At 38.7% G+C, this 21,877-nt stretch overlaps 1 protein-coding gene across 1 annotated transcript in view; it reads right to left on the bottom strand.

Annotated features, from left to right (window-relative positions):
• Window positions 1–21,044, bottom strand: part of LOC142157958 (uncharacterized) — a 93,301-nt gene extending 72,257 nt beyond the window's left edge. Inside the window, exons 1-2 of the mRNA XM_075211460.1 lie at window positions 20,994–21,044; window positions 13,991–14,116 (exon numbers count right to left, since the gene is read on the bottom strand). Of these exons, the coding sequence (XP_075067561.1) occupies window positions 13,991–14,066 (76 nt within the window). The 5' untranslated portion in view covers window positions 14,067–14,116; window positions 20,994–21,044. The remainder of the gene's footprint in view (window positions 1–13,990; window positions 14,117–20,993) is intronic.
• Between the last annotated feature and the right edge of the window lie 833 nt (window positions 21,045–21,877).

Genomic DNA, 21,877 nt, shown 5'->3' with positions numbered 1-21,877 from the left:
CCAATAACCGTCACCTGGTCTCACGGCCATCCCTGATCTCCTCATCTGGAAGGTGAAGGACACAAATGTAGAAATATAATTAGGTCTATTCTATATTAGTATTTGTGCCTTTTAATGACCATATTCTTGGCTGTAAGTAAATGACATTAAATGGGCAGCACGGTGGCTCAGTGGTTAGCACTTCTGCCTCACAGGGCTGGGGTCATGAGTTCAATTCCCGACCATGGCCTTATCTGTGTTTGGAATTTTTATGTTCTCCCCGTGTTTGCATGGGTTTTGTCGAAGTCGTATAATTGGATGAACGAAAGTATATTGGTTAATATTGTTTTGCCGTGCGATTTCGATCAGTATGCCACGTAACACGTGGCATAGCGCGATCGCGCTGTACAATACGCACGCACAACTCGCACTCTAACATTTAGTTATTTATATATTTCATATTCATATTGGTTCCGTTCTAGTGATTTATGAGCAGATAGTATTTAGTTTATTATTAGTTTATATATTATGATTATATGTACACTTTAGTGTTATTTGAGGTTCAGGTTGCAGGAACTGTGTCATGTTTAGTATCATTTTAATACCCTATTCATCAGCAGTTGTCTGGTTCATTCGCCGAAGAGATCGCACATTGCATACTCTAGTTAGTGATGTTAGGGAATAAATGTTTAAAGTGATACCAACTGTTATATACTAATAGACTAGTTGAAACTGGATTCTTGGTGGGAAAGTCGGAGCACATTCCCTACAGAGATGACCCCCACCTTTGGATATTTTGGTTTGAACTGGCCTATGACCTGCAGTACACTGGACCTTCCTGAAACCTGGACCAATAGAAGCAAGCCACATCATCTGCATTGTTTTCTCTGTAACTCTGAGTGTATATAATACAGCTCTAACTGGTACCAAGTCAGTCATCTCTGACCACAGTATTCTGTAGTGAAGTACCGTAAGCTGGTACAGCGCTGCGGAATCAGTGGCGCTATATAAATAAATGATGATGATGATGATTAAATACAGCAGTAGACAAACCATCTGTAGAACATTATGTCTGTAGCTGTCATGGTATCCGACCCTCTCTGATCGCCCACGTGTTAAGCATGGTCACAGCAGCTCTGGGGGTTAATGTCTGGGGCTTCGCCACCAAATGGGTAAAGACCCGACGCAATGTGTCATGGGTGTAAAAGTAAATGTATTTTAAAACATACAGTATATATTTAATAAATGTATTTATGTGATGTTCGGTGCTGCAGTGTTGATTAGTGTCCAGGGCAAGCGATGGGTGTAGAAATGTTTTGTATGTGCCGGATGTGTTTTTGTATTTTTAAATGTATAGTAAATAAATAAATACAAAATGTACGTTCTCCGAGTGGCCCAGTGGGGATCGGGGCTCCTCCTGCAGTGCTGTGCCTGCCGTTCTGGTCCCTGAGGATCCAGTGCGCTGTGGTGCTGGAGGTGACGCACATTCACCACCGCCGGCGACTGCAGTACAGTGGCTGCTGGAGGGTCTGTTTGGTAATGGTGGTATGCTGGGAGACCCAGTGTGCCAAGAATTACACTGGAGATTAGAGAGTTCTGGGAGCGGCAGCAAGAGGCCTGTTACCCGGGATCTGGTGACCCACCTACTGGAGCTGACGATTGGGGAGCTATGCCCTGGAGCAGGTCCCCTGGAAGTGTTTTGGTCTGGAGATTTTAAGATGACTGTGACACCATTGGTGAAAAGGAGACTGAGGGATAAATGTATCAAGCTGAGAGTTACTGACGGGTTTGAAAAGTGGAGATGTTGCCTATAGCAACCAATCACATTCTAGTTATCATTTATCTAGTACATTCTACAAAATGATAACTAGAATCTGATTGGTTGCTGTAGGCAAAATCTCCACTTTTCAAACCCACCGGAAACTCGCAGCTTGATACATTTACCCCCCAGTCTCCCTCATCATTGCTCCTGGAGAGGGGAGGGAAGTAAACCCCTCCTGTCATTAGCTACAGTGTAACATACCGTGAAGTCTCTGGCATATGACTCAGCCTGCAATGGTTAAAGGGACAGGAAGCTGGATTACCTGGAGGGAACATTGTATAAAAAGAGGTGTACTGTGTGTGCAAAAGTCCCATCTAGGACTTCTGGATGATCATTAGTACCTTAAACTGGTGAGAAACGTTTTCTTGTCTGCTTTCAAGATTCTGCCCGAGGCTTTTGCCAGCTGAACCCTGTGACCAATTGATAAGAGCTCACAGATTAGAGTGTTAGCTTGTACGTGTAGTTCACAGGATAGAGCATTGATAGAGAGGGGGCCGTCCTGTGTTGAACCCCACATCTGTGTCAATGTTCTGCCATTACCCAGCAGTCCTAACTCATAGTGAGCGGTCAGAAGATACAACCATAGTGAACCGCCCAAACCAACCACCCAGGGGTAAGCAGTGCTGGTGAGGAGCCTGGTGGTGACAGTGATTACTCTCCCATGACCAGTGCGCCGCTGCCATTCATAGACGGTGCCTGCCTGCTGGTGGCTGGTGTCACCAGTAGGAGTATCGGCAGGTTACTGACAGAAGGAAACCCAGATAGTCAGCAGGGAGATCACAAAGACTAGGTGGAGACCATCCAGCCACAGTCGTGCCCAGCAGAATGATACATATCAGGTTCTGCTCAATTTAATAAACAATATGAAAAGTAATTAATTGATGACAAAATGTAACATGATTTATCAGCAGAAAAATTAAAGTCTAGGAAGTATCATATAACGACTCTGATATTATACAAATAAAAATGAAGAAATGTCATTGAGATGGAAAAGACACATTTATCAACCATCCACTTTCCTAATACCTGAAAAGGAAACAAAGAAAACCTTCTAAACTTCTCTGGGATCCCGTCGTTCAGTATAAATATTTGTTAAAAGCGCCAAGTTCAGTCTGAACTATTTGCTATGAAACCACATTGTATGATCACCCCATCCAACCGGAGAGATTTTGCATATGATACGCACAGTATAGGCAGATACGTGCATTGATGAATCAGGCCCAGTGTGTTTACATAAAGCTGTATCCATCTCCAGCTTCCCCCCTGCTTCTTCCTACTTTCCCCACTCACAATGTGGCATCTACCTCTTTATCCTTGATAAATGACGTGCTAATGTCAAAGATCATCTAGGCAAATACTTTAAGGATCATTTAATGACTAATCTTATTAATTAATCACTCACAAAGGTAGTTTCCAGTTTGCCAAAACAATACAATTCCTTTTCTGATCTAAATTAACTCCAACCACTTGCACACCGATTCTGCTATACATTCATATAGTATGAATAGATGTCCGCTTCAATATACAGAACACATCACAGAGACAATTATACATATATATGGAAAGATCGCATTTAAGGTGTTAAATTCTCATTAATATAACAATCTTCAATATCAATCTTACATATAATATAAAAAAGTTCAGCATAGATGGTACAATATGTTATCTGCTTCCTTGACTCTGAATTCTTTGCACATTTTCTAAATGTGTAAAAGTACTTTCCTGATATGTGTACAGTACATGTCTATATTCCAGAGTCTATGTTAGCTGTGGCTGGATCACTTATAAATAACTTCATAAATATATTTAAATTATTAGCGCAGTGCGCTAATGTATGTAATTGCAAATGTACTGATTTTTTTTTTATATTGTGTTGTATTTCATTTGGTTTTGTGTTCTATGACCGGACATTTGTCTGAAGGCAGGTAATCTCATGTTAATTAGACCTTTTTATCTCAGTGGTCGACACGTCTGTTTAGCCTGAAAGACAGGAGGCTGTAATTATTAGCTATCTCGCTAAGGCAGGATGCAAGTAATACAGGAAACGTAACACCAAGTTTCAGGAAATCAGGAGATTGATGTAAATTTTGTTAAAGCTTAAATTGCGTTAACCCCACGGTTAAAAGATATATTACATCCTAATGGTGATTATTGATTTATCAGTCTCTGCGGAGCCATCTCAGATCAGGGAGCTGATTTACTCCCTGCCAGGATTTGTGTCAGAATCTGTATGAAAAGGAGCTTTGTTTGATCATGTATTAGTATTATTCCATTTGCACCTCTCAGGATGCCACTAGTACCTTCAATTAGTGGATATAACTGTCTTTTTCAGGCCTCCCTGAGCTAATAAACTTCCCTGCTTAAGGAACCTGCTTTTGACGCCTACTTACCTACTGTACTTCCTGTGACCACAGATTAGATCAATCTAATCTGTTATCCGGCTGCTCTGAGGTTGGGACCCAGCAGCCAGTACCAACGCTCTGTCCGCTACCTGCCAGTGTGAGAGGCCAGGGGGAACCATCCACAGCAACCCTGATCTGAAGGCAAGAGGTCAGGGGTACCAGCTCGGGTGTAACAGGCAGCGAGAGTTACTCAGAAGGACGGGGTTCAGGACGCCGCAAAGGAGTCCAGTGGTGGCAGCAGCTTAAGCCCCTCCTACTATGGTTAGGGGGCATATTTGGCAGAAAGAAAAGGGGATGGTGGCAAGGCCAGCACAACCGGGTCCAGCAACTCAACAGACAGAGTAGTATAGGCGGCCCATCCTGTCACATTAGCCAAAGTAGATCAGTATTCCTATAAATTGCATTAATATCCCACTACATTCAGCATATATATATATACTATTATCAGTATACTACTAACTTCCAGTGCACATATGCTCCTTTATGTGTCCTATATGTATATCACAACACTGTACAACTACAGCACAAACCATATGCTCTCACATGTGTGTCACAAACACCATGTACTATATGTATATCTCACATACGCCATATACTATATATATATATCTCATATACGCCATGTACTATATATATATATCTCTCATATACGCCATGTACTATATATATATATCTCTCATATACGCCATGTACTATATGTATATCTCACATACGCCATGTACTATATATATATATCTCATATACGCCATGTACTATATATATATATCTCATATACGCCATGTACTATATATATATATCTCTCATATACGCCATGTACTATATGTATATCTCACATACGCCATGTACTATATATATATCTCTCATATACGCCATGTACTATATGTATATCTCTCACATACGCCATGTACTATATGTATATCTCACATACACCATGTACTATATATATGTATATCTCACATACGCCATGCACTATATGTATATCTCACATACGCCATGTACTATATGTATATCTCACATACGCCATGTACTATATATATATCTCTCATATACGCCATGTACTATATGTATATCTCTCACATACGCCATGCACTATATGTATATCTCACATACGCCATGTACTATATGTATATCTCACATACGCCATGTACTATATATATATCTCACATACGCCATGTACTATATGTATATCTCACATACGCCATGTACTATATGTATATCTCACATACGCCATGTACTATATGTATATCTCACATACGCCATGTACTATATGTATATCTCACATACGCCATGTACTATATATATATCTCACGTACACCATGTACTATATGTATATCTCACATACACCATGCACTATATGTATATCTCACATACACCATGCACTATATGTATATCTCACATACGCCATGCACTATATATATATCTCACGTACGCCATGTACTATATGTATATCTCACATACACCATGTACTATATGTATATCTCACATACGCCATGTACTATATGTATATCTCACGTACACCATGTACTATATGTATATCTCACATACACCATGTACTATATGTATATCTCACATACACCATGCACTATATGTATATCTCACATACACCATGCACTATATGTATATCTCACGTACGCCATGTACTATATGTATATCTCACGTACGCCATGTACTATATGTATATCTCACGTACGCCATGTACAATATGTATATCTCACATACGCCATGTACTATATGTATATCTCACGTACGCCATGTACTATATGTATATCTCACGTACGCCATGTACTATATGTATATCTCACGTACACCATGTACTATATGTATATCTCACATACACCATGCACTATATGTATATCTCACGTACGCCATGTACTATATGTATATCTCACGTACGCCATGTACTATATGTATATCTCACGTACACCATGTACTATATGTATATCTCACATACGCCATGTACTATATGTATATCTCACGTACGCCATGTACTATATGTATATCTCACATACACCATGCACTATATGTATATCTCACGTACGCCATGTACTATATGTATATCTCACGTACACCATGTACTATATGTATATCTCACGTACGCCATGTACTATATGTATATCTCACGTACACCATGTACTATATGTATATCTCACATACACCATGCACTATATGTATATCTCACGTACGCCATGTACTATATGTATATCTCACGTACGCCATGTACTATATGTATATCTCACGTACACCATGTACTATATGTATATCTCACATACGCCATGTACTATATGTATATCTCACGTACGCCATGTACTATATGTATATCTCACATACACCATGCACTATATGTATATCTCACGTACGCCATGTACTATATGTATATCTCACGTACACCATGTACTATATGTATATCTCACATACGCCATGCACTATATGTATATCTCACGTACACCATGTACTATATGTATATCTCACATACACCATGTACTATATGTATATCTCACGTACGCCATGTACTATATGTATATCTCACATACGCCATGTACTATATGTATATCTCACATACGCCATGCACTATATGTATATCTCACGTACACCATGTACTATATGTATATCTCACATACACCATGTACTATATGTATATCTCACATACGCCATGTACTATATGTATATCTCACGTACGCCATGTACTATATGTATATCTCACATACGCCATGTACTATATGTATATCTCACATACGCCATGTACTATATGTATATCTCACATACACCATGCACTATATGTATATCTCACATACACCATGTACTATATGTATATCTCACATACACCATGTACTATATGTATATCTCACATACGCCATATACTATATATATATCTCACATACGCTATGTACTATATATATATATATATATATATCTCACATACGCCATGCACTATATGTATATCTCACATACGCCATGTACTATATATATGTATATCTCACATACGCCATGTACTATATATATATCTCACATACGCCATGTACTATATGTATATCTCACATACACCATGTACTATATGTATATCTCACATACACCATGCACTATATGTATATCTCACATACACCATGCACTATATGTATATCTCACATACACCATGCACTATATGTATATCTCACATACGCCATGTACTATATGTATATCTCACATACGCCATATACTATATATATATCTCACATACGCCATGTACTATATATATATATATATATATATATATCTCACATACGCCATGTACTATATATATATCTCACATACGCCATGTACTATATATATGTATATCTCACATACGCCATGTACTATATGTATATCTCACGTACACCATGTACTATATGTATATCTCACGTACACCATGTACTATATGTATATCTCACGTACGCCATGTACTATATGTATATCTCACATACACCATGTACTATATGTATATCTCACGTACACCATGTACTATATGTATATCTCACATACGCCATGTACTATATGTATATCTCACGTACACCATGTACTATATGTATATCTCACGTACACCATGTACTATATGTATATCTCACATACGCCATGTACTATATATATGTATATCTCACATACGCCATGTACTATATGTATATCTCACGTACACCATGTACTATATGTATATCTCACGTACACCATGTACTATATGTATATCTCACATACGCCATGTACTATATATATGTATATCTCACATACGCCACGTACTATATGTATATCTCACATACGCCATGTATTATATGTATATCTCACATACGCCATGTACTATATATATATCTCACATACGCCATGTACTATATGTATATCTCACATACGCCATGTACTATATATATATCTCACATACGCCATGTACTATATATATATCTCACATACGCCATGTACTATATGTATATCTCACGTACACCATGTACTATATGTATATCTCACGTACGCCATGTACTATATGTATATCTCACATACGCCATGTACTATATGTATATCTCACATACGCCATGTACTATATGTATATCTCACATACGCCATGTACTATATGTATATCTCACGTACACCATGTACTATATGTATATCTCACGTGCGCCATGTACTATATGTATATCTCACATACGCCATGTACTATATATATATCTCACATACGCCATGTACTATATGTATATCTCACGTACACCATGTACTATATGTATATCTCACATACGCCATGTACTATATGTATATCTCACGTACGCCATGTACTATATGTATATCTCACATACGCCATGTACTATATGTATATCTCACGTACGCCATGTACTATATGTATATCTCACATACGCCATGTACTATATGTATATCTCACATACGCCATGTACTATATGTATATCTCACGTACGCCATGTACTATATGTATATCTCACATACGCCATGTACTATATGTATATCTCACGTACACCATGTACTATATGTATATCTCACATACGCCATGTACTATATGTATATCTCACATACGCCATGCACTATATGTATATCTCACGTGCGCCATGTACTATATGTATATCTCACATACACCATGTACTATATGTATATCTCACATACGCCATGTACTATATGTATATCTCACGTACACCATGTACTATATGTATATCTCACGTACACCATGTACTATATGTATATCTCACATACGCCATGTACTATATGTATATCTCACATACGCCATGTACTATATGTATATCTCACATACGCCATGTACTATATATATATATCTCACATACGCCATGCACTATATGTATATCTCACATACGCCATGTACTATATGTATATCTCACATACGCCATGTACTATATGTATATCTCACATACGCCATGTACTATATATATATATCTCACATACGCCATGTACTATATGTATATCTCACATACACCATGTACTATATGTATATCTCACATACGCCATGTACTATATGTATATCTCACATACACCATGTACTATATGTATATCTCACATACGCCATGTACTATATGTATATCTCACATACGCCATGTACTATATATATATATCTCACATACGCCATGTACTATATATATATCTCACATACGCCATGTACTATATATATATCTCACATACGCCATGTACTATATGTATATCTCACATACGCCATGTACTATATATATATATCTCACATACGCCATGTACTATATGTATATCTCACATACGCCATGTACTATATGTATATCTCACATACGCCATGTACTATATATATATATATCTCACATACGCCATGCACTATATGTATATCTCACATACGCCATGTACTATATGTATATCTCACATACGCCATGTACTATATGTATATCTCACATACGCCATGTACTATATGTATATCTCACGTACACCATGTACTATATGTATATCTCACATACGCCATGTACTATATGTATATCTCACGTACACCATGTACTATATGTATATCTCACATACGCCATGTACTATATGTATATCTCACATACGCCATGTACTATATATATATATCTCACATACGCCATGTACTATATATATATCTCACATACGCCATGTACTATATATATATCTCACATACGCCATGTACTATATGTATATCTCACATACGCCATGTACTATATATATATATCTCACATACGCCATGTACTATATGTATATCTCACATACGCCATGTACTATATGTATATCTCACATACGCCATGTACTATATATATATATCTCACATACGCCATGCACTATATGCATATCTCACATACGCCATGTACTATATGTATATCTCACATACGCCATGTACTATATGTATATCTCACATACGCCATGTACTATATGTATATCTCACGTACACCATGTACTATATGTATATCTCACATACGCCATGTACTATTTGTATATCTCACGTACACCATGTACTATATGTATATCTCACATACGCCATGCACTATATGTATATCTCACATATCTCATCAAGTAGAGGCCGTCCAGGGGTTACAGCGTTGTATATGATGTATATAGAGTATTCAGGTAAGTCTACATAAGGTGATCTGATTGTCATCTAGAAGAAACATTCCAGGGGTGAAGAATGTGTCAATCTGTAACAATATACAGGTAACACTACTCCAGGTGATCGGACTGAGAATAAACACACACTTAAATCATATCTTTATTTATTCATGTTTTGAAAAAAGTCATCTAAAAAGCAAAATATGAAAAATATTAAAAACTGGGCTGACAGGTAAGTATCCACGTGGCCACTGTCTGTATGTTGGATAGTTGAAGAGACCCACAAGACTGGATATAACAATATCAAGTGCCGACCATTGACACGAATGTCTTGGGGAGGGGGAGTGCTGTCATACAGTGTCGGCATGTCTCAGTACCGTGTGATATTGGTGTCGTGTGATTTTCGGTCAGACCACTGAGACAGAATACCAAGTGTGAAGTATACCGAATTACGTGTATATATTACGGCATTATTAAACACACCAATGTCAAACGTATTTACATAGTTAGGAAATTTGGGTCATGTATATTAATTTTTCATGAGTGTAGGTTTAACTCCAATGAATCTATATAATTAATTAGGGTTAGCAGTACCTATACCAACAATATCACTAAGAGACAACTATAGACAATAATGTTGCTCAATGATATAGACTCTTTTCTGCCCCCTTGTGGATGAAACATAAATTACACTACTAGGATACAAAGTTACATAATCACAAAGAACTGCTCTCTGATACTACATAGGATCTGACTATGAATAACTTGGGGGTTTCATTTACATTGTTGTATAATGTTATCTGGATCCTAACAGGGACATAGTTTCATCACAAAGTATAAATATCCACAACTAAACCAAAGGATATTGACTTCTACCGAATCCAATATAAAATACTTTTACTAACCTACAAGGCCATCAACAAAGCTGTACCAACATACATCTCCTCTCCTGTCTTAAAATATCTCCCAACTCGGCAACTCCGTTCTGCAAAAGATCTGTGTCTCTCATCCACCCTCGTTACATCCTCCCATTCCCGGTTACAGGACTTTTTTCGGGCTGCACCCACTCTATGGAAGTCTCTCCCTCGCACAATAAGACTCTCCTCTGGTCTACAAACTTTCAAGCGTTCTCTGAAAACCCACCTCTTCAGACAAGCTTATAATATTCCTCAACCACCCTCTTAACTTCACTACCTTTAGCCTGTTACTACCTGTTACACAATTTCACACAAGACAACTACCCCCTGACCAACATTGTTGTGTGACAGGATCATTTAGCTTATGAGTCACTTTTACCTTTGCAGTCTGGCTGGGCCAAGATACAAAATGTAGACTTAACCTCATGATAGATTGTAAACTTGCGAGCAGGGCCTTCTCACCTCTTTGTCTGTTTTACCCAGTTTGTTTATTAGTTTATTATGTTTGACCCTAATTGTAAAGCGCTATGGAATATGTTGGCACTATATAAATAAATGATGATGATGATGAAGGGACCTCATTAGACTGAATAAATGACCTGTAAGCAATACTGTGGATACTGGGAATTAGTTTATGAATCAGGTTTTCTGAGTAACATAGAGTGTCCCAAACTATCCATAGTGTCTATTAAGGTGAGTAATATGAGTGGATAAAAATTGACTTAATGTGGGAATATATCCATACAAACAGATAGGACGTAGCCACACCTGTACTTACCTGTCAATGTGGTTTATAGCATTTCAGTTTTTAGATGTTTTTTTTTTTAAATATGAATAAACAAAGATGTAGGTTTTAAGTGTGTGTTTATTTTTCAGTCTGACCATCTTTAGTAGATCTGTGAATTATTACAGATCGTTATTTTCTGTTATATTATGGTCTGCGTCTCCAAGATGACAATTAGATCTCCTTAAGCAGCCTTACCTGAATATTCTATATAGATCATGCACAATCCTCTACTCCATGGTAGGTGTTTGCAATCTGAATTCTCTAATTAGCTTCAGATGAATGTGGCCCCAACTTTAGTTTTTTTTCTCAGGTTTTTCTAAGGATTGCCCTGACTTCCCACCAGTAAAGGTTGTATTCCGACCTTGGCTTGTGGATATGTCTGCATGGAAGAGGGCTGAAAAGATCAGGGGAATGGCTTACATACTTTGACTTTATTATAGGTTCTGTATTGTTCTGTTTTATATATCTACAACGAGTTTTCCATTTTAAGGTTTCTCACCATAGTCATCTCTCCTCCAGTGTAAATCTTCTCAATTTATCCTCATTTCCAATATCTTCAATTTCCCTTTATAAATGGACAGTCCTCTTCTGAAACCCATTTTTAATCGAGCTTGCCCTCCACCACCTAACAAATAGGGTGAGGTGGAGCCCCTCACCTGTTACCTGAATTGGGGGTAATCGGATCTCGGTGCTGGAGATCTGAACAGAAACTTTGCTGTGTATTATGGTCTGTAGTGTTTTCTTATGCTGTGAAACAAGCACAAAAAAATAGCGAGCCCTCTCTCCCATTCAGGTAACAGGGTTCCCAGGGCCGTCCACCCTATTTGGTAACATGAACGGGAGCCAAACTGGGCAACGCCTTTATTTAGTTGGCTCTCTAGTCTGGCTCCATTCCCAGGAGGATCTGTTTATGATCTGATATCCAGAACTTTACAGCACATTTAAGATAGGGTCTTACTAGTGCATTAAAGATACAATATACAATATAACACTCTCCTCCTTCCAGTCTATTTTCTTATCAAGACAAGATACAATTTTGGGGCCTCTTTTGGTGTGAAACGGTCTCATTGCCAGGTTGTTGGATTGGGTAGGGTACGTCTGTACTCCGGACTCGGCGACATTGGTATTTTAATGTCGGCAATCACACTGATGACAGTGTCCACTTGTCACACAATGCACGTGTCAGCATTTAGCCTACCGACATTTTCATGTCAGCAGGTTAAGTGTCGACATTTACAGTGTCGAAAAAATGTACACCGCAGATGAGGTTTAGGGACCTTTTTATCATTCAGAGAGCCAGAGCTCATCACTGAGAACTTATCGCAATTTATTACTCAATTTAACCAAAAAATATTGATACCGGGCATCTTTGCAGTTTAGCACATGTGTGGCTTATGTGCTCTCAGATCCCCATCAGCGTCATCACTTATTAGTAACTCTGCAGTACCTGACAGTTAAAAATCATACAAGGAACAAATCATACATGGAAACAGAACAAGGACATACAAGGCAGACAAAGAAGCTGCAGATATGAGGCAGAGGGCAGAGAGAGCTCAGCTTGTGAGAGCTTATTAGTTTAAAAAAGTTGAATATTTATAAGACTTATTTAAGAATTTGTTTTGTTTTATAAAACCTACATTAGCAAAATGCTTTATTCTTATTTGTTTAATAAATTTCCCTATGCAAATGCATAGGAAAGTCTCCAGGTGTAAAATCTTTCGTATTTCGGAATTGTTATAGTCACTGGAATCCCTTGTATGTTTAGGTTGAAATAAAAAAAAAGCTCTATTGGTTGGGAAGAAGGTGTTGCTACAGAGAGGGGAAAATATGTCGCTACAAAGGTGAGCGGGAAGGGGGGGTATTGCTACAGAGGGGAGAGAATGTGTTACTATAGAGGTGAGGGGGGAATGTGGTGCTACAGAGAGGGGGAAATATGTTACTATAGAGGTGAGGGGGGAATGTGGTGCTACAGAGAAGGGAATATGTTACTATAGAGGTGAGGGGGGAATTTGTGAATGTTATGAAATCACTTAAGAATTGGGAAACAATAAGATACCTTCAGGTTTGGGATTGCAGCATTGACTGTGTCTCAATATTCCGGCCACCAGAGTCACCAGGAGGAAGATCTTCATCTTAAGCAGAGACAGAACTACTCCTCTTTATAACAACACGTCAGGGTCGTCTATATAATACACAGAGAAATGCATTTTAGTTGCAGACAAATTATTATATATTATATTATGAATACCTCCCTCCCCAATACCAGAGTATGTATTGCTGTAGGAAAATAGAAGACCCTGAATCCAGGATCCGGACCCCACTGTGTACTACAAATGATGACACTTACCTGCTTCTTGTCCTGTCCTTACGGGACGTAATATACAACACACACAATATATGGAGGTATTTATATTCACCAGACAATGTATTTCTCCTTTAGTAAATACTTTCACTGCTCATTATTTACAGAGTATTTGCAGAATCCAGGATGTAAACAGGTTTAATCTCTTGTTCTGAGAAATCTCTAATGTAAGATTTTATTTAGGTGCAGCCTGTTTGTGTGAGGGGGGTGCAGGGATTATCATCATTACCGACCTCGGAGTATAACTACTAACAGCAGCTCAGTCTCTCTTCTGCCTGTGGGTTATATCAGAAACAAATGCCCCTGTACATCAGGGTATAACAGGGATGAAGTAGATGTAGGGTGGATGCAGCAGCACAAGTACCAGTAACGGAATAAATGATCCCATTAACACTCAGTTGCAGCTAGTGTGCTCCTAGTACACAGCTGAATCATGTCACACATTCATACTTAACCACTGATCTGTTCTCCCCTTCAGGGGATCCCGGGGGTGAAGGAGACAGAACTCTACAAATGATGTAATTTTCCCATCAAGGATCCCACTTCACTGAGATGCATGAGAAATGTCTGCTCTCCCGGGTGTCCAGGAGACTAATGCAGAATTCAGGAGCCTCCTGGATATTCCGGGAGAGTGGGCATGCCTCTCTCATTACATTACACAATAGTAGTAATCGCCTGTTCATCTCAAAGCTGGAATGCACCTCTGGGTTTAAGAGCTAACTCTCTTTTAGGGGTAGTCGCTATCTTGCATAGCAAAAATTCTGATAATTTGCAATGCGCACGTCCACAATGACGCATCCAACTTACCATATGGGCGTCAATATGCTATTTTCATGGATGATTTTTTAAGTGCAAATTACGCCCAATATATGTGCAACTCAGTATCCGACTATAAGTGACCATCCAAACTCTTACAATCAGGTCGGGGTAACAGCAGCCAGCTCCGACCTTACGCTGCCGCTCGTCTCCCCAAGACCGCTGTCTCTCCTCTGGGCTACCACCAGCGTTCACCTCTCAGTTCAACAACACGTCTCTCAGAACTTGGGTACACTTGAATCAGGGCAGGACCATGCCCAGTTTGAGCCAGGGGGAAGCAGGATATACATAAATGGGGACATACAAGACAGACAAAATAAATGCAGACATGAAAACATAGGGTAGGTGAGCATACATTCTAAGTGGAGGAGTGCACAGCTCAAACAAGCGGAGTGAGTGTGGCTCAGAGTGGAGGGTGAGACAGTTGTCAGGGTGTATTAGCCTGGGTAGTATAGGTGGGAGTAGGGTAAGCTGTAATAAAGAGATGGGTTTTCACACAGTATTTAAAAATTTGAATACTGTTTTAGGAAATTCCATAAGGGGAGCAGCACGGGAGAAGTCTTATAGGCGGGAGTGAGAGGTGGTTACCGGAGATGAGGCCAGACACAGGTCAGAGGTAGATCTGAGAGGGAGGGAGAGTATTTTGATTTGAGGTGTATGAAGGGGTGTGGTGTTGAGGGTTTTGTAGATAAGGGTGAGTAATTTGAATTGGATTCTGGAGGACACAAGGAGCCAGTGTAGGGATTTGCAGAGTGGTGCAGCAGATGTGGAGCAGTGAGAGAGGAAGATCAGTTTTGCAGCAGCATTTAGGATGGATTGAAGTGTGGATAGATGGGTGTCAGGAATGGCAGATAGCAGGAGGTTGCAATAGTCAGATGATGAGAGAATGGATAAGAGTTTTTGTAGAATTTCGGGTAAGTGTATCCTGGCAATATTTCTAAGGTGGAGTCGACAGTACCTAATTTGTGTGATATTATTATTAGCATCCTTTATTTATAAGGCGCCAGCGCTGTACATAGCGCTGTACGTAGAGCACGGACAAAACACGGCATAGAGGGCATCACAAAAACAAAAACCGAGTGCAATTGAAAAAAATAACTCAGCTGAGACAACGCGGTATGGGTGAGTACCACAAAGTATAGGAGCAAGGAAAGGGCAGGTAGAGAGGTGGGGAGTGAAACAGGCGGCCATGAGCCCAGCCAGTATTTTACTTATGTGCAAAATAATAAACTAATTTTCACCCCTTGTATTGCAACATGGTTTTGTCCAAAAAACCTAAGTAAGAAAACTTACTCAATTTTTTGCCTAAGTTCCTTAATGAACCAGGACCTATATTATTAACAAATGACATTAATTGAAGTTTTTACTTTTTCCTGTGACTATATATGCCACATATGTATTGGACGTATCCTGCAGTGTATTGTCTGTTAGAGCAGCAATGTGTCCTGCTTGTATGAGGAGAAGTCGCTCACAAAGTACAACACAACGCACCTGTCACACAAGTTACATTTTGTGACATCATACAAGTATTTTTGCGCAAATGCCCCCTGTTTTACTGTTTATAATGATAAATAAACCTTTGGTGCGTCGCTTGCTATATGTACACAATAAGGCACATAAAAAGAAACACTATGCACACAAATTCATACATGACCTTTAGTGTTCTTGACACCAACACACCTAGTACCTAATAAACAATGTTACACTGATATTCACAGCTTGGAGTCCACAGATTTATCAGTTTACACATCTTGCTTTGTTTAAATAATAAGAGATTTGTTTTTTATTTAACCAGCTTCGAAAACACCTGTTTCCTAATTAAATAAATACAGCAGCAGGTGTGGTTACAGATTATTGGAATATACTTTGTTGTTATAGTGACATAACATTGTCTGTCTTGGTATAGACCCAATTACTGCCAAGAATACAACTAAAACCATAGCAGACCATGTGACTGGGCACAGCTTCATAGAAGAAAACATGTTGTAAGGGCTCCTCACAGTGACACCGATATATGTATAACAGTGTATAGATTAAGAGATGAATGTGTATAAAAAAAAAACCTCAACCTATTTTCTTTGAAAATCCTACAACATTTCTAAGTGGAAAATCAGGACACACTAGACAATGTTTGACCATGAACATCAGGGAGTAAACGTATTAAACCGCGGATTTTGCAAGTCACCGATATTAAGCGACTTTGCAGGGCAAATTTAACGGCAATATCAAAAGCACAAAACTTACCTTTAAAGACATTGCCGTTTTAAATTTGCCCTGCAAAGTCGCTGAATATCGGTGAGTTTAATACATTTACCTGCAGGAAGTAGTTAGTGGTTTGTCATCTCCTCCCCATAATCCCAGTGATGTTAGCAAGGAGTGTGAGACAGCGTGGTACGGCTACAGTCACAATGTAGAAATCTGGAACAACTTTCACAGTTCTAAGAACAAGTTACTAGGAGTATTGTAATTGCGCTGTGGTATGTCATAACGGCACTTCTAAATTGGAACTGTTCTGAGCAAACAGAGAACAGTTTTCAGTTCAGCACTGATTTTTTTTTTTCCAGCTTTGATCATCACCATTTATTTATATAGCGCCACTAATTCCACAGCGCTGTACAGAGAACTCATTCACATCAGTCCCTGCCCCATTGGAGCTTACAATCTAAATCCCCTAAGACACGCAGACAGACTGAGAGAGAGCCTCTAAGACTAAGGGCAATTTAATAGCAGCCAATTAACCTACCAGTATGTTTTTGGAGTGTGGGAGGAAACCAGAGCACCCCGAGGAAACCCACGCAAATACGGGGAGAACAGATGAGGCCATGTTCGGGAATCAAACTCATAACCCCAGTGCTGTGAGGCAGAAGTGCTAATCACTAAGCCACTGTGCTGCCCCAGCTTTTACCCTCTTACCTGCAAATCTCAAAGCCGAGGGCTCAGACTATTCCTATACACTCGCCAATCTAAAATCTGCCATGCAAATCAACTAAAAGAAATGCCGCCGATTTATCAATTCTGTGTCAGAGGATGTCTATAGCAGCTGCCGCTCTCACACTCAGTATCACACTCAGTTTCATGCTCAGTTTTCAATAGGTATCAGTTTTGCTATTCTCCAATGTATGGATTAGTAACTGAGTTTGTTAATACAGTCCCAACCGAAAATCCTCCTGACAGAGTTATTCTTTCAGAATGTAGTTTTATCGTCTCCAAAGGATTTATTACTGTCCAGCTATCTCTTAGCTACAATCTTGTGTTACTTATGATTATTTGTAAACATTGTATTAATAATAACTTTGTTGCTTTTAGAGAGAGTAGAGATTGATTGTTAGACTTGGTACCACCATTCTGCTGGCTGAACTGTCCCTATCTCTTAACTGTAACCTTGTGTTGTTTTATCCCACCACTGTTAATTACAAAGCTAGTTGTACTGATAGCTGTACTGCTCTCTGGCTGAGGAGGGGCTGATTGTTGGGCTCATGTTAACATACTGCAGCTATTTCATTCATTCAGGGTAAGAAATGATTGTCTCTCAGCTGTGATGTAAGTAGCGTTACCTACACTAACTATGCCGTGTAGTACTAATAATTATACTGATTTGTGAGATTAGTTGCTGACCTCATATTGAATAAATAGCCGACTGTTTCATTCATTTATCTGAGGGAAACTGTACGGACATATTCCTGTGAGTGATTACGGCTATTCCACGTATATTGTTTAGGATTAATTAAGGTATATGTAAGTTATTTAACTCAAATTTTCATTTATCATTCATATATATAACTTAGTTTCTTAGTTAGTTTTATGATCACCAAGGGAGTCTCTGAAGACAGTGTACAAACCCGCTGCGGCTGAGCTGTCAGTATAGCAGCTCAGTGATTGTCTCTGTTTTTATATTCCCTGCACGGATCATCTCTAGTATGACCAGTACAGAACCTCAGAGCACTTCTACATTTACAGCCGACAGCTCAGTGCAGTAAATGAATTAACTGATGTAAAGAGCAGCTACAAGCATGGAGGTGTCAGGAACAGATGCTGCCCTTTTGTATGAATAGATTAATGCAGCTCCCCTGCTTGTGGTTTGTCACTGAGCCATTGTTCTTTAATTTGGAAAAATAATAGTATTGTTAAGACTATGAAGGCAAATTGATAAATAAAACAAAAGGCACTAGAGTTGCTGACGGGGGTATCACTCAAGAGTCAGGTGTGATCTGTGAAGCAGAAGGCTGGCACCAAAAAACTGCCGAGGCACGAAAACTACACCGGCCCATATTCGTGCAAGCCCTAAACCATAGCGCTGAGACAAAGGTGCAGCTCTCCTGTTCAATCAGCTCCACTCCCACAATCACTAACGATGCATCGATGTCGGGCTAATCCTGCCCATTGCAATTGTACGGCAATGGGCATCAGGTTTGCCCCTAGTTATGCCAACATTTTCATGGCCCAGTGGGAGGAATCCCATGTCTGGACAGGCCATGTTTTCGGGGCAAACCTGGTGTCCTGGTACCGTTACATTGATGATGTGTTTTTCATTTGGAAGGGAGTTGAAGATGATCTTGGTAAGTTTTGTGAACATCTAAACAAGAATAATGTTAACATTGAACTGACCTTTGATGTGAGCAAACTGAGGGTCAATTTTCTCGATGTCACTGTATATGTTAAAGATGGTCATATAATACGATGAGATATAAGAAAACAACTGACACTTTAGTTATATTCAACAGGATAGTAACCATCACCATACATGGTTAGAAAATATCCCTTTAGGACAAATGAAGAGAATAAGGAGAAATTGTTCGGAGGATGAGGTTTTTAAGACTCAAATTGGAGAAGTGAAGGGGTCATTTTTATAAAAAGGAAATAGTGAAGAAAGTATAAGGAAGGCGGAAGAAGCTGCTCTCCAATTAGAAAGGAAAACTCTTCTTACCACAAATACGGATAGAGAGGAATCAATCTAAAACTTTTGAATGGGCATTTGTTTCTGAATTTACTGATGATTATAAACAAATAGAAAATATTTTTATAAAGAAATGGTAACTATTAAAAATGGATGGAGTAATAGGTAAAGTGATTCCAGAGAAGCCGGTGTTTATATATAAAAATGCTCCAAATATTAAAGAAAAGATAGTGATTAGCAGTCTACCAGAGTGATGAGGAAATCTATTAGGACGGTTGGTTTTCATAGATGTGGTATATGTATAGCCTGTAGGACATATAGCTCAACTACAATGAAAACCACAGACTTATAAATTAATGGCTATACATTTTCCATTGATCAGTTCATTACTTGTAATACAAGAAATGTTATTAATCTTATGAGATGTGCACGTGGAAAGATCGATGTGGATAAAACCACACGTTCCCTGAAAATTAGATTAAGAGAACACATTTATAACATAAGAAAAGGTGTGGAGACACATTCCTTATTTCAGCATTTTAAGGTGTGCCACTAATGTAAACAAGAACAGATCGAACAATTTTGGGGTATACAAACCCTTGAAGCATCTTGGAAGAATACAGATTTAGCTGGAAATTTAGCCAAAGCAGAAATGCGATGGATATTTAATTTGCAAGCTCTGACCCCAGAAGGACTCAATGCAGAGTTTGAAAATAAATGTTTTTTTATGATATGTGTGGGGGTTACATAGTTTTGCGGTCTGAACTACAGTTTATATATCCAAATTTAGAGACAATCTATGAATGATGTCATTTTTATTCCGGTGTATATAAGTTTTAGCTGAAAGTTAGAATTAAAGGATAGACTACTTACCTAGTGCAACACACATTGTGTTACATTTTAAAATATCTCTTTTCATTGATGGTACAAAGGAGATTGATGTAGTTTTTAATTGTATGCATTGTTTTTAATTTAATGACTACTCACGCGATGTGTATGTGGGAGCCCCGATACATGAGAAGATGAACAGAGGTGTTTGTAACAATAAAGTTATTATGAACCAGACCTCGATATGGATTAGAAGTGTTTGATGCCGGAAGTGATCATGAAGTGGGGGCGTGGACATACATGGACTTTTTATAAGATAGTGGACTATTTAAGAGTGGACTTTTGTATAACATATTGCCTTGAGAAAGACCCTCGCAATAAGGGTTGAAACGCGTTGGTGACCCGGTGATCGAGAAACCAGTGACACATTGCATCATATTGTGGATCGTAGCTGCAGCGGTGTATTGTCATATCAGGATCCGGTATATGCTGTTGTGCACATGGAAGTTCGGTACAGGTTGTATATACAAGAGTTTCTTATGAAAAAAATGTAAGCCGACTGTGTTTTACTCCTTTTAAATTATTAAAAAGTTGTATTAAGTTAATGCACAAGGTCCCTCTTCTGGTGTTGTTTTTCTCCACAACTTGTTTTAACGTCTGAGTTTGGAGGTGGATTTCTATGATCCAGAAGGAGGAGGAGAAACAGGAAATGAAATCTATGTATGTGATTATCTTATTCTGCAGAGACGGAAGCGCAAGTGTATGTATCACTTTGTTTGTATGTATGCTAGAACATGCCTTCGCAATCTGAAGCAATTGTAAAAACCCGTATTTATCACCACTAGTATCTTCAGATCCGCTGCTTGTTGAATACAGGCGTACATATACCCGTTTCACGTGCGTTTAAAAAAAAAAAAGGACATTTAGTTTTGTGTGCCTTAATGAATCAGGCCCAGTGTGTAGAGAGCAATGAGACGGCCATAATAGTCATAGCGATCAAATTCCCTTCGTGATTGGAAGATCAGTCATAGATTTCCCTTCCC

The sequence above is a fragment of the Mixophyes fleayi genome, chromosome 5 (assembly GCF_038048845.1).
Source record: "Mixophyes fleayi isolate aMixFle1 chromosome 5, aMixFle1.hap1, whole genome shotgun sequence".
In the NCBI taxonomy this organism is placed as follows: Eukaryota; Metazoa; Chordata; class Amphibia; order Anura; family Limnodynastidae; genus Mixophyes; species Mixophyes fleayi.
This window is presented reverse-complemented; position numbering and strand designations above follow the sequence as displayed.